Raw genomic sequence first — 13370 nt, forward strand, 5'->3', positions numbered from 1 at the left:
ACTTTGCTTTGGGTGATTAACAAAAAGAATAGAAAATTATTAGAGCTCTTCCCATCGTAACAGCCAGGCCCTCTGCAGAGTTGATTAGCAAGAAAGCAAGGCATTGGTAATTAGAGCTGGCTGAAACCCTTTTGGATAAAAACAACTATTAATTGGAGAAAAAAAAAAAAAAAAAAGACCTTTTTTTGCACAAACCAGGTTTGCACTTTGCACAGTTTCAGTTTTGAAAAAGTACAGGAGAAAGAGGTGACCACTTTTCAAAGCAAAAGGCTTCCCGCACAGACACGTTTGCCCTCTCTTCCCCGTTCCTCAGCTGATTCTGCTCATCGAGAGCCACGGCGCTTTGGAGCGAGCTGAAGAGCTTAACAAAGAGCGGAAGATGGGTCCCTTCCAACAGAAGAGGTTCTTCATCTGGGAGCCCAGCTGGCTGGAGCCCCTGCTCTGCCCGCTGCTGAGTCAGAGCTGCTCACGGAGGGGAGGAGTGGGGGACACACACGCTGACAATTAACACACAAGGTCACTCTTTATGCAATGCTCACAAAGAGCTACACAAGGGTCACAAAGCAAGGGGACGAAGAAGAGGGCTGTCACACCAGCAAGGGCTCCCCCCCTCCTTTCAGCACCAATGTACCACGACCCCAACACCTCCCGGCTCACGGGCAGCACGAAGGCAAGGCTAGGCAGTTTGACGGTGGCCAACAAGGCTGGCTGGTTGCCTCTACATCTACAGCATGTGTGGTGATGCCACCCAACCCATCAAACGCAAGCTACTCCCCAGTCAGCATCCCTCCGGTCCAATCTCACCATTGTTAAAAGCGCTGTTCAACACTAAGGGCTTTGTCCTTACGTGCCAAAAGCTCCTTCCAGAGCCTAGCTCAGATCCCGCTCGCTTCAGTAAGTAACTTGAAATAAAAGATGTCCCATCACCTCTGAGCACAAGCAGCGTGGCCAGTGGAGCTGGCAGCCACACACCCGTTCGGTCAGGGAGAAGCTGTCCGACTGACAGCACACCACTGCTGAGGCATCGAAGACATGGAGGATGGGGGTTTCCCTGGACCTTCCTCCAGGCGTGCTCCTCTCCAGTGGTGGGGTGACCTGAAGCCTGCTCAGGTTCTGCTCCCCAGTAAGCTCCAGGTCAGCATGCACCAGAAAGCCAAGCACCACCAAAACGTAGCTTTTCATGAAGGTGAAGGCAAACAACTGGTTGACTATTGCAACCACCCAGAGTTCAGAGAAGATCTGAAGTACTGACAGACAAGCACCCACAGATCCTGGGGAGGCAGCAGCTCCATGACACCACCCACAGTGATGTCGAAGCTCTGAAACGAGTGGCACCATGCCACGGAATGATGACTGTGACTGTGCCCAGAAGCCCTCTCCTCCCAGCACACCGCAGCTTTAGCCCACGTGCCTGAGGTGACCTGGAGAAGAGCCAGCTGACCCTCTGTCCCCTCGTGCACTGCCGACCACACAGCAGGAGGCTTCCCGAGCTGCAGCCACAGGGGCTGTGCTCTACTCAACAGGGTCAGGTCACCCAGCGCTGCCCACCCCTCCTTGGGACAAATACACATCTCGTTTCTGCAAAACCCTCATGGTGCAAAGAAGCACAGATCCTCCATGCTAGGGTGGTGACAGATATCTCTCCAAGACATGGCCATCTACACAAATGTGCCATGAGTCCGAGACCTCCATATGTAATAGACCATGGATACTCACCTGTTCTGAAATGGATAAAAACCCAGGACCATTCCTACTTAGGCAACTAACTTCTGTCCAGGGGGTTCTGAAGCTCCTTGCTGGTCTCCATATCTCAAGAAATACAAGAACATTCATTACCAACTCATGAACAGAGCAGTCTTTGACCTGTAGACCCCCAGATGTTGTCTGGTAGAGATGCCGTTCCATGTGAAGGAACATCTCGCCTCCTGACAGCTGGCTGCTCTCCTCTGCTTATGGCCTCACTCATATTGCAAGTTAGGGCCAAACCAGTACCACCACAAAAAGCAAACCCCAGTCTTCCTGCCAGCCCCAACCTCCTACTCCCCACACCAGCATGGCTTGTCTTCCTGGGGAGAACTGGGTCAGCCATTGCTCATGGTTAAAATTACCCTGCACTGAAAGTGATTAGCTTGACTCCAGATCACTTCCCCCTCTGGTTCCTACCACAGCCATGTGAACTCTGTGCAAGTAAAGCCTGGCCTTCAAGGAGGGGATGAGCCAGAAGAGGCATACATCAGTGTATTTGCCACATGAAGTGGAGCTGTCACACACCTGGGTTTTCCCAGGCATCCTTTTTCCGCCCAGAAAGCACATCCAGATAAAAATAGGGAAGTTGGCCAACAATCTAGTATTGCTGGCCATTGATCGCATGGCTTTGCCTCGCCCGCCTAGATACGCCATCACTATTTGTGTACACAAGCCGATATTTCCACCTGGAGCTCCCACGCTTCTGTCCAGGAAGTGTTAAAGCAAAGTACTTCGCAGCCCTGAGAAGGGAGAAGGGCGAGAGAATGGGTGCTGCTCAGGGTGCTGGGTGACACCAGAAGAGGGGACTGAGGACAAGGTGAGATGCTCGGGTGCAGAGAGGAGACCATGGGGAAAGCATCCAGCATCAGAGAGATGGGGCTAAAGATATGGCAGCTCTTCAGGCTCATGTCCTCTCTCTCCAGCATGGCCCATCTTACCTCTCGGGAGGGTTGCACGCACTGCGGGAACATCACACGCGTTGGGAGGCACATGCTGGGGAACCCAGAGCCCATGGCCACCAGCCGGCCAACTCACCTGCGGTGCAGCAGAAGAGCCCCAAATAATTTTCCACTGTGACATTTAAAGGAACATGAGGGAACTGGCTGTCCCGTGTTCCCCAACTCTTGCTTTTCTTTTGCTAGAAACCTATAGATTTTCTTATTTTTATAATTTGATCATCTCGGTCCCTGGGACACGTTCTCTGCTTTTACTGATCTGCTCTTGGCTGTCCGCACAGCACAAGAAGTCCTTGCAGCCACGACATTATCATCATCATTACTACTGCAATTCTGGTACAGAAGTTAAAGTTCTCTAAATTTCCCTGAAGTTAAGGTCCCAGCCTTACAAGAACTGCAGCAAACGCTTAGGTCTGCCCACAGGAACAATCGCCCGTGTAGACATCGGTGGGGACCTCCGTCCCACCATGGGCCATGGACCCACATGGTCTGTAGACACTGCCAGAAGCCAACGCCTCACCAGCGAAACAGATGGGCGCTTTGCCTTAGTTTAAGAAAAACTTAAACCGAGGGCTGCCTCTCCTCCCTTTCCCACCACCTCAAAGCTCCTAGAAACTACCCTGGGAAAGGTAGAGGGGAGCTTCACGTCCTGGTGATGCTAACGGAGCCCAGGGCTCCTTCCAGATGTGCCTAGAGACGCCACTGGGCAGAAGCTAGAGGACTCCAAGGGTCTTAAGGCAAACCAAAGCCCCAAACTGGAAGCACCAGCATTCTGTGATCGTGCCACAGAGACACGACCATCATCACCACCTCCTTTCTCGATCGGAGCCCTTTCGCGATACTAAAAGCATCCAACCTTTCCACCCTGGGCCAGCAGCACTTGCCAGGAGAGATGACAACCCCTCCATGGCCTCGCTGCGCCCCAGTCGCACCCCTCAACGCGGGGAAGGCCGGTACTAACGTGCCGCCGCACCAAGGCCAGCGCCAGGACTTACGTCACATGGGCCTTCGCGCGCGTCCCCTCTTCCTCGCCTCCAGCATCGAGCAGAGACACTGTCCTCGTGCTGGTGCGCGTGGGGGCGGGAAAGGTAATTTAAGAGAAACAGCAGTAACCTAGGAAACCAACGCCGAGGTTAAAAGTTTCCCAGTGCGGGGCCTCCCTACCCTCTCCCCCTTCCCACCCATCTTTGTGGTTTTCCACTCACATTTCTTACGCATCTTTTCCCCTGCCCTCCTCGTGCTAGAAGTCCACATCACGCGCGGGAAACCGAAGCCAGCAGGCTGCTCTGCCCGTAACTGCACCCACCGCTGCAAAGAGGGTGCGCAGGACCCGGCCCTACGCTGACCGTGCTCCACCTGACCCTGTGCCATCGTCCTTGGGCAGATGCGCAAAGGGGACAAGGGAAGAGCAGGGACTTACACTGCAATATTTTGGGTTGTTTTTTCTGCTTTTTGCCCTTTCTTCTCATCTGTTGCTCCGAGACGCAACCCCCAAAGGGCTCAAACTAATGCTGCCTCCTTTTGAGGCTCCCTACGGCTTTTAGGTGCGGTTAGCCAAGGTACCACCCGGGAAAAGGCACCTAGTTTATCCCAGGGGAAGTTTAATGCCGAAGAGGGATGCCGAAAGTTGGGAGGCGGCGCTGGGGGTGGGGGCGGCCATGGCGGTACCCGGCCCGCGCATCCCCCGCCGCAGCCGGTTACCGTGCGGCCGGAGGCGGCCCCGGCCAGGGAAACCGGACCCCTTCTCCGCCACCCCGAGCTGACGCCGGGCCCAGAGAGGCTGGGGTTTATTTATTTTTACATATATATATATATATATATTTATTTTTTTAAAACCTTCCTCCTCCCCACCGAGCCTCACGCCGCTTTCCGAGCCGGCGAACGGCGGCTCGCCGGGACGGCTCCGGCCGGGGCCGCCCCGCACCCATCGCCCCGAGGGATCCGGAGCCCTTTTCCTCCCCTTCCTGCCCGGGTTTCCCGGCCGTCCCCGTACCCCCCCTCCCCTCCCCGGCACTCACCGGCTCCCTCGATCTTCTCGGAGCCGCGGCTCCAGGTGACCTGCCGCGTCTCCAGCTTCACCTGGAAAGTTTTCCGTTCGGGTCGCTGCGACTTTTTAGAGTAGAAGAGGGTCATGACGGTGCCCACCTCCAGGCTGCGGCAGAGGTGCGCTGCCTCCGCCTCGCTGGGCGCCCCGGGGCCGCTGCCCGGCCCGGCCGCCATCAGCGCCGCGAACAAAGGGGAGCGGGAGCGCCCGGAGCGCCGCCGCCGCCGCCACCGCGCTCAGCGCCGCCCGCCGCGCCCCATGCCCGCCCGCCCGCCGCCGGCTGCGGGGAGGGGGGGAAGGAGGAGGAGGAGGAGCGAGGAAGGAGGAGGAGGAGGAGGAGGAGGGGAGGGAGGGAGGGAAGGGAGGGGGGCGGCGGCGGCGCGGGGCGGGGCGCGGCCCCTCGCGGTGGGACGGGCGGGGGAGACGCTGGGGCCCGCCTGGGGGGTGCGCACTGCCCCCCCCCCCCGACACCCCCCGGCCCGGCCCGGGTGATGGGGAGGGGCGCGCAGCTCGCGCTCTGCCGGCTTGTGGGGTCTCGGGGTGCTGCGCGCACCCCCGCGGCGTGACACGCGTGGGGGGGGGGGTGGACCCCTGGCGCGGTGCAGCGCTGTGGGGGCTGGGTGCGGCGGCGGGCATCCCACAGCGCCTGTGGGGTCCCCGTGCTGCACACCCCGCAGCTAGGCCTGGGGTACCGGGGGTGCCCCGCACCCCACGGGCACGGCACGCATAGGTGTCCGGTGTGCCACGCACCCCGCAGCACAGGACAGCACGGGGCCCCGGCAGACCCCACAGCAGAGTTTGCGTGGGGTCCTGGGTGTGCAACACACCCCGTGGCGTGGCACGGGTGGGGTCCCGGCGGTGCCGCGTCCCCCGGCGCCGCATCCCATGGGCCGTCACCCCGGCGCACAGCCCCCCGAGCCTCCCGTGTCCGCCGTGGGGGCTGTGCGGGGCGAGCGGGCACACGCAGGGACACGGGCGTGAGCGGAGCACGGGCCGGGCTGGCAGCTGTCCCCGGGAGCCGCTTTCCTCCCGGGAACATCCCGAGCCCCGCCGCGCTGGGACAGGCCAAGCGGGGTGGCTTTTCGTGGGGACGGTCCCCTCCGCCTGGCTGCCGCTGGCACCGTGGCATGGCTCCTTGCCGGAGCCAGGCCTGCGGCTGCCGCAGCTTCCTCCCCGTAAATCACGGCCGGACCTGCGCCGGTGGGGAAAGCGGGACGGGGTTTGCAGGGCGGCCGGCGGCATCCTGTCCCCGGGGGAGTGTGTAGGGAGCCGGGGGTCCCAGGAGGCTCTCCAGCCCCGCTCCGGCCCTGGCGGGAGACCACACAAAAGCAGGGTTAGCCAGGGGATAAGCGGTTGAATTAGGAAGCGTTTCAGGGCGGTTTGCTCCATTCATGAGGTTAAAGCCTGCAATTTCCCTTTCTGCACTGCTGCCTTTCCTCCCCGTGCCGTCCTCCCCATCAGGGCACCTCGGGGCGGGCTGGGCGCTCAGGCTGCCCTGGGCTGGGGACGGTGTCCGGGGTCCGGTGCAAACACCGAGGTGCGGTGGCGGGTGCATCACCCGCACCGGCAGGCGATGCTGGCCAGGGTCTGGGCTGCCCAAGGGTGAGCACGGCCCCGCTGCAGGAGAGCAGTGAAAGGGATAGGTTGGAGGGGATGTTCCCCAATATATAAATGCATAGATATATGTATATACGCATACGTATACAATATATACACACACATACATACACACGTCTGTTTGCAGGCCCGTGGCAAGGCAGCATGCAGCCGAGCAGCCCTTATTTCACCCTCCAGCTCCGGGGTGGGTCTGGAAGGGGCATCGTTTGCTAAGCAAGATGCCCATCACCAAGCGCACCACAAATGCGAGCAGCTCCCTCTGCCCTACTGCTTCACCCACCTTCAAAGGGACACACACGTGCACACGCACGCACACGTGCACACACAGGTGCAAACACACAAGCAGCCCTATGAGGTTCGTGGTCGTTTAGGATCCTACCCAACGTCTGGGCATCAAAAAGGCAAGGACAAACGCACTGGGCTAAGAACATAAACCTGCCTTTATAAAAACACCCGGCGTACGACAGCACCCTAAGGGGTGACGGGACGCTGGGGATGGGCTCAGCTAAGGCAGAGCTGCTGGGAGCCTGCCGGTGGGAGCCCCGGGGTGCCGGCCGCACAGGACCCTCTGCCCCGCTCCTCCCGGGTGAGCCACCGCCGCTGCCGCTGGGGAAGTCGCTCCTTGCTTGTGTAACGGCCTCGGTCAGGACCGGCAGGAAGCAGCCGGCTCCCAGTGGTCTTAAAATAGCTGAGCATTATGGGCACACCCTTGTTTTTGAGGGCAAAACCTGAGAAGGGAGAGAGGCCATCGAAGAAGCCAAACAGGTAACTCCCTCACTCCCAAACACTGCCCGTTCACGCTGATGGAGAGCACCCATCACTGCGTCTGTCCAGCCCTGGAGCCCTGGGTGGCTGGGGTCGGCACGTGGCAGCGGTGGCTTGCAATCAGGTGTCTGCGATGGATAATTTTTCTTCTCCGAGTTTGACTAATCACTTTTTAGCCTTGCATTAAATTCTCCATGTCCACAGTGCCGCACGCCGAGGAATTTCAGAGTTTCATTTGACAGCGTGTGAAACCGCTTTTGTCTGTCTGCTGCCGACCAGCCTCGTTTGGTCGTGCTGGCTCCTGCACTGGCCACACTGTGGGCAATCGCCCCCGGCCCCTCAGGGCAGCAGAAACTTCCATCATATTCCTGCTATCCTGTCCCGCTCTACCCTGCCTGGGCTTTGGTCCGCAGTGGGTCAGACTCATTTTGCTTTTCAAGAAATTCCCTGGATCGTGTTCATCATACGACTATGCAGGGCGGGGGGCTCTGCAAGTCTCCCCTTGCAAACACCTCTGGGAAAAGGGGTTTTTCCCCCTCTGAGTGGCCCCAGCACCTTCCCCCTTTGCAGTCCTGAAGCGTGGGGTGCCGACCCCCCCAGTATCCTGCAGGATTCATGGAGCAGCTACATCCTCTGCCCAGGAACAGACAGCAGGCTAACGGCCAGGTGACCTCAGGCTTAAGGACAGCCCCTGGCCTTGCTCAAGGGCTGGGGAGCAAAATCCAGGGAAACAAAACCCTCAAGCCACCCCATGGGTGAGTGCGGGGGGTCCCTGCAGCCCAGCATCCCTCTGATGCCAGTGTCTGGGAATGGAGGGGTCCCTCTGCCACCCTGGGGACTGCACATTGAGAGGCAGTGCCCGATCCTTATCCAAGCAAGCAGTACTTGGCACATTGCAATCCCCAGGAGAGATGCACCACTCGGGGTTATTTATTCATTCCTGGGGTTATTTATTTGTTCCCGTCTGTTCTGCACTGCCTGGGTGGGTAAACGAGAATCCAGCCCGTGAGCTGAGAAAATCACCATCGGGGAAGAGCTTCACCCAGCCCTGCAGCGAGCAGGATCTGGAAAACCTGCAGGGAACACAGTGCCGAGCTACCTCCCGCCCCGGGGTGGTGTTAGCAGACACAGAACAGTGCAAGGCGGTTTTTTGCCGGCGATGGAAAGCAGACCCGCCTGAGGCCGCAGAGCTGCTGCGGATGCTGGCGCGGTGCCTGCTGCGTGTGCTCACCGCGGGGCTGAGATGAAGCCGTGCCCGCAGGCAGGGCTGCCTCCCCCCGGCATCCTCCTGCCCCTTCCAGGCATTGCAGGATCCCTCTGGATTATAGATTATAAACCAGCACCTGATGGGAAACTCGCTGCAGCTCCAGGTTCCCTGTCCCCACTCCCTGGTGTTCCTAGGGGAGCACACGCTTTTTGAATATCCTGAATTCACCTGGTTTCAATTTCCAACCCCTGAATCCTGTAAGACTTCAAGGGGGATGGGGCTGCATCCAGCCGGGTATGCAGCCTCCTCTTGGCCGTCAGGTCCTGTCCATGGGCTCGCAACACACATGATCGAGTTTCAACCTAAATTTTGCCCCCTCCACTGGTCACGTCACCGCTGCCTCAGTTTCCCTCGCTGCCAAACATAAGCCTTACTGCAGGGCAGGCAATCCACACCAGGGTGGTGGCACTGGGGCGGGCGAGGACCAGGCGCTGCGGTGATGGGATGCAAAACGGGATGCGGCACGTTTCGCGGCCATCTCTCTGTTCGCACAGTGAGTCAACAGGATCTGGGAATTCTCCATTTAAAGCGCGGGATGTGTGGTCCTGACCCTGCTGTGCCACAGGCAAAAACACAGATTAAATCCTCCTCAGCTCCCTGCCTGGGACAGAGCTGTAGAGGGAGCGCCCATGCTCCCCGGTGTTCAGAGGGAGCCAAGTGCCTTTTCAAGGGCTGGTTTTGCACCAGAATACTCCTCCCTTCCACTGACAGGGAGAGGCACAGCACACTCCAGCCTGGGACATCAGCCTGGCCTCGCACATCCAAGCAGAGCACGGCCCGAGAGCCACGACCCCCAGCCTGGCCAGGGCCACCCCATCATGCCCAGGGAGAAGGCGAATCTGCAGGCAGCGATGCCGGGGTTGGGGATCCCCCTCTGCGGGAACATGTCCCTCCCCGCTGCGTTGAACAGGGCAGGGGGAGAAGCACATTTCCCTGCTCAGCAGCGTAGGGTATGGGAATTTAATTCGGCCAGGTCTGAACGCAGGGAGGGAGGGCTGTATAAATAGAAAGCGTATTTTTACAGGCTGCATTGTTCCAGGCACGGGCAGGTCAGGAGCACAATGAGCCCCTTTCCCTCTCTGCTGGCATTTTCTCCGCTGCACCTTGGAAAGGCCCCAGAGAGTAAACGGTAACTCCTGCCAAACTGCGAGTTTTTGCAGCCACAACAAAGCGCCTGAAAATATCGCAGCAGGCAGCAGGAAGCCCTGCTCAGGGCTGGCTGCTGAGAGGCTCCTGTGGCTGGCTGAGCCCGACCCCGCAGCCACCCTTGTGGAGTCTGGGAGCCCAGCCAAGCGCTGCCCCAGCATCAGGGTGACTGGGAGGCACTTGCAGAGGAGCCAGGGCCCGTGTCTACTCCAGGCTCCCCACGGACACCGGGCCCTGGGCTGCTCTCCAGTGCCAGGGAGATGGATACATCCATCAGCCTCATCATCCATGTCCCTGCCCAGCCTCCTGGCCTTCCCAGCCACGAGGGCAAGGAGAGGGTGCTGCTTTCACTCCATCCTCCTCCCTGCGGAGTGCTGTGGGCTAATAAAAGGCAGCAGAGAAACCACACCAGGAAGAGCAGCTTGGGTCTCACCACATCCCGCTGCTCTTGCTCCCCAATGCACCAGACAGGGGTTTTCCTGGGATCAGGTGAGCAGACAGCCCATGGGAGGCAAAGCAAACCAATGCTGAGGTGCGCCTGCATGGAAACGCAGTGACCACTGGTCAGGTGAGGGTGAAGCAGGAAGGATCAGAGCAAGGCAGTGACAGGCCACATCCTTCCCAGCTGGGAGGAACACAGAACCCCTGTCCCCTGCCAGCAGTGAGCACTGCCAGCTCCATCATCTCTCCAGCAGGAGCCAAGAATCCTAAGCTTTGTATAGCACAGGGGAGACCAGCCCCTGCCCTCAACCCCCTCACCCTCTAAGCTCCTTGTGCTGAGCAGTGCTTGGGCACCCAAGAGCAGCCCCGCTTCCCCACAGCACCCTCTGCACACAGCTCCCGCGCCAGCAGCCCTGTCCCGGCCTCAGCTCCTCTCTTCTCCACAGCCACCCCTGCTGCGCTAACTCGAGCACTGGGCTGCAATTAACCTGCTTTCAGCTGGACTGGGGACATGGGAAAAGGCTTCCTGTCTCCTGAGCGCACACTGCAGCCTGGGCACTGAAGATTGATGCAGAGAATGTTCCCATCAGCAACACGGAGTAAAGGAAAACCCAAACACTCACGATGGCCTTCTCCATGCTTTCTGGTGCACCTGGCTGCAGCATGTCCTGGCTCTCCACAAAAGCAGCCTCTTTCAAGGAACATGAGCTGAAAATCACCTTGCCACAGGGACTACCCTAAACAAGCACCATCCCACTCCCTCTCCCTGCCAGACGTCAGCCTGGCTGTGCCCCTGGCTCCTGCTGCCTCAGGTCACTTCCCATTGCACTAAAGCAATGGCCTCCACTTCCAAGAATGCTTGAAGGGACCCCAAATACAGACACTAAGCCACATTCCTGATGTTCCCACTAACTCACAATGCAGCCAAGGAGTCCCAGAAAGGATCTTTACCCACCATCTGCAGCCACTCCTCAGAGTGAGGGCAGGCTCCTAGGCTTGCTGTGCAGGCTGCACACATGGACAGGGCTTCAGCAGGGACCAAGCAGCTTATTAAAGGGGAATAAAAGCCTCCAGACAATTACTGCTGGGGTTGGGAACAGGAACTGGGCAGCTCCAAAGAGCTTGGAGGGTCAGGCTGCTGCTATTTAAGTGCATTATTCAAAGCAGTTTCCCCTGCAGGTGCACAAACCAACCCAGACAAGCACACTGCCATTGGGGGAGCACAGATGAGGGACCTGGGAACCAGGCGAGCCAACGGACCACCTCAAGCCCCAGCATTAACATGAGCTCATGAGCGAGCAGCAGGGTCGCAGGCTGGTGGGACAGCCTGGTCAGCTCTCTGTGCCCCTACCAGGGCTCCAAAACACCCCACGCTGTGATGCTGTATTACCAACTTCTCCACCCATTGAGGGTCTGGCTACATGACCATACAGACCTACCACAGACCAAAGAGCCACCATGACTCAACGCAATCAAGCAGCAGTGAGTTACTCAAAACATTAGGGCAGCTGTGGAAAGCCTTATCCCTTCCAAAAGCCAGCCATGGCCAGGTGCTTCATTTCAGATCACTGGCATCACTATGAACCCGGCACATGCTCTCAACTCACCCCTGATGAAGACACAACTGCTGGGTCAATCCCAACCCACCTAGACCTTGCCGTGGCTTCAACATCCTCTTTGTAGCCCTGTTCAAATGAGAAAGGCTCAAGCATCTTGCTATGGAGGCAGTACCTGCTGTACGGGGGCCACAGAAACAATGTGGTGCCAGGCCCACCATCTCCCCCCCAAACTAGGGACCTAGGGGACCTCATGGCGCAGGGCCAGAGGTGAAAGAACACAGAGACACCAACACTCAGTTAAGTTGTAGGAATTTATTTTAAATAACCTACAGTTGGATTAAAAGGGAATTCATGATAAAAATAGAAGATACTTGTTGAGGAAAGGCTGCAGGAAATGGTCTTCGCACACACACTACGCTAACAATGCCTCTAAGACTAATGATTATAGCAAAAAAAGGTTTCACATTAAAATTCTGCTTTTTAATTTTTTAAAATTTTTTTACACAATTACAAAAGAAAAAATAAAAGCCCTAAAATCTTGATTATTTTCCTTTTTGGACCAATGCTCATTTCCCTCGAAATTTATTGACCTGTGAAACTTCTTTTTACACAATAAAATCTTTCAAGTAAAAGAGGGGGAGTGGGGCTTAGAAAAAAAGGGGGGAAAAGGTAAAACAGTCTGACAAACCTAAAAAGTAGATATTCTTGAAGTGTACAGAGCATGTTCAGAACAAAGGGTGATGGGAATGTCATTTGTTGCCAATTTCACTTGTCCTCAAATTCCACACGCATCTACCCATCACGCGGCCCCCCTCCCCCCACCCGCTCCCCAAATCTACACGATCTTTAAGATCAAGAAGAAAAAAAACCTGTTTAAATATTTTAAAATAATTAAAAGAAATAAAAATTCACATTTAAAAAAGGAACACTCAAGTCAGGAGGCTGATTTCCCATCACGCTTTGCTCTGAACAAATGTGGTGGATATTTGTAATTCATGTTCCAATGCCATGACTGTTTCAAGTGACAAATTGAAAAAGATTGGGTATTTCCATGACTATAGTGACAGCTGTAACAGGTGCGTTGGGTTTCTTAAATTTTGTTTCTTTGTTAAATTCTGAAATGGGGCAGGAGGGGGAGGGGAAGGGCAGGGGTTAAGGAGTCCATTTTCTATTAAAATATAGAAGTTATTGCAAAACCCTAACTGTAAAAACGCACCAATATAATTGGATTTTGTATACAGTAGCTAAAGATTCCCACGCTCTCAGTGTGATGGTGAATTTGCCTGGCGGAAGGTTGACAAATCCCCCATCCACTTGCCCTGCCTCAAGAAAAAAAAAAACCACACAAACCAGACAGCTAGAATTTGGATCTCTGAAACATTTTTAAATAAGTTGTCCATAGGACAACTGGCTCAGCTCCTTTAGGATATTTCCAGGTTATGCTTTCTGCAAGATGTTGGCTGTTTTATCTGATGCTCACTTGCCCCTTTCCTCCTCCTTCCCCAGCATCCAAGGACAAGTAAGGCTCACAGTTTATCAATCTCCCTAAAAACCAGGCTACTCCCCCTTTTTTTCCCATAAAATTCAGCTCATTAAAAACAAGTTAAAACTCATAGTCTTCCTCTGCCATGTCGATAGCCCAGGCAAATTTCTCTCGCTGGGTTTTGTTATAAATCTTCTCTATAGGAATTCCCCACTTCTTACACCTGCAGAAGAGGAGACGCTGTTAGAGTCAACACAGCACAGGCACTCAACAACCCCTCAACTGTGCAGCAGAACTGCCCTGCTCTCCCCCCCAGCACCTTCCTAAGCTCTGCCCCATTCCAAGA

At 56.5% G+C, this 13370-nt stretch overlaps 2 protein-coding genes across 5 annotated transcripts in view; both read right to left on the minus strand.

The window, feature by feature from the left end:
- The window catches only part of PLCG1 (phospholipase C gamma 1), a 50566-nt gene extending 45561 nt beyond the window's left edge, over nt 1-5005 (minus strand). For all 4 annotated transcript variants that reach the window (XM_030008551.2, XM_030008548.2, XM_030008549.2 and 1 more), the window contains exon 1: nt 4721-5005. In XM_030008551.2, coding sequence (XP_029864411.1) covers nt 4721-4922 — 202 coding nt within the window. In that variant the 5' untranslated portion in view covers nt 4923-5005. The remainder of the gene's footprint in view (nt 1-4720) is intronic.
- Nucleotides 5006-11838: 6833 nt separating this feature from the next.
- TOP1 (DNA topoisomerase I) overlaps nt 11839-13370 on the minus strand; it is a 76368-nt gene continuing 74836 nt past the window's right edge. The window contains exon 21 of the mRNA XM_030009199.2: nt 11839-13247. Within this exon, the coding sequence (XP_029865059.1) occupies nt 13145-13247 (103 nt within the window). The 3' untranslated portion in view covers nt 11839-13144. The remainder of the gene's footprint in view (nt 13248-13370) is intronic.

The sequence above is a fragment of the Aquila chrysaetos genome, chromosome 3 (genome assembly GCF_900496995.4).
Source record: "Aquila chrysaetos chrysaetos chromosome 3, bAquChr1.4, whole genome shotgun sequence".
Taxonomy (NCBI): domain Eukaryota; kingdom Metazoa; phylum Chordata; class Aves; order Accipitriformes; family Accipitridae; genus Aquila; species Aquila chrysaetos.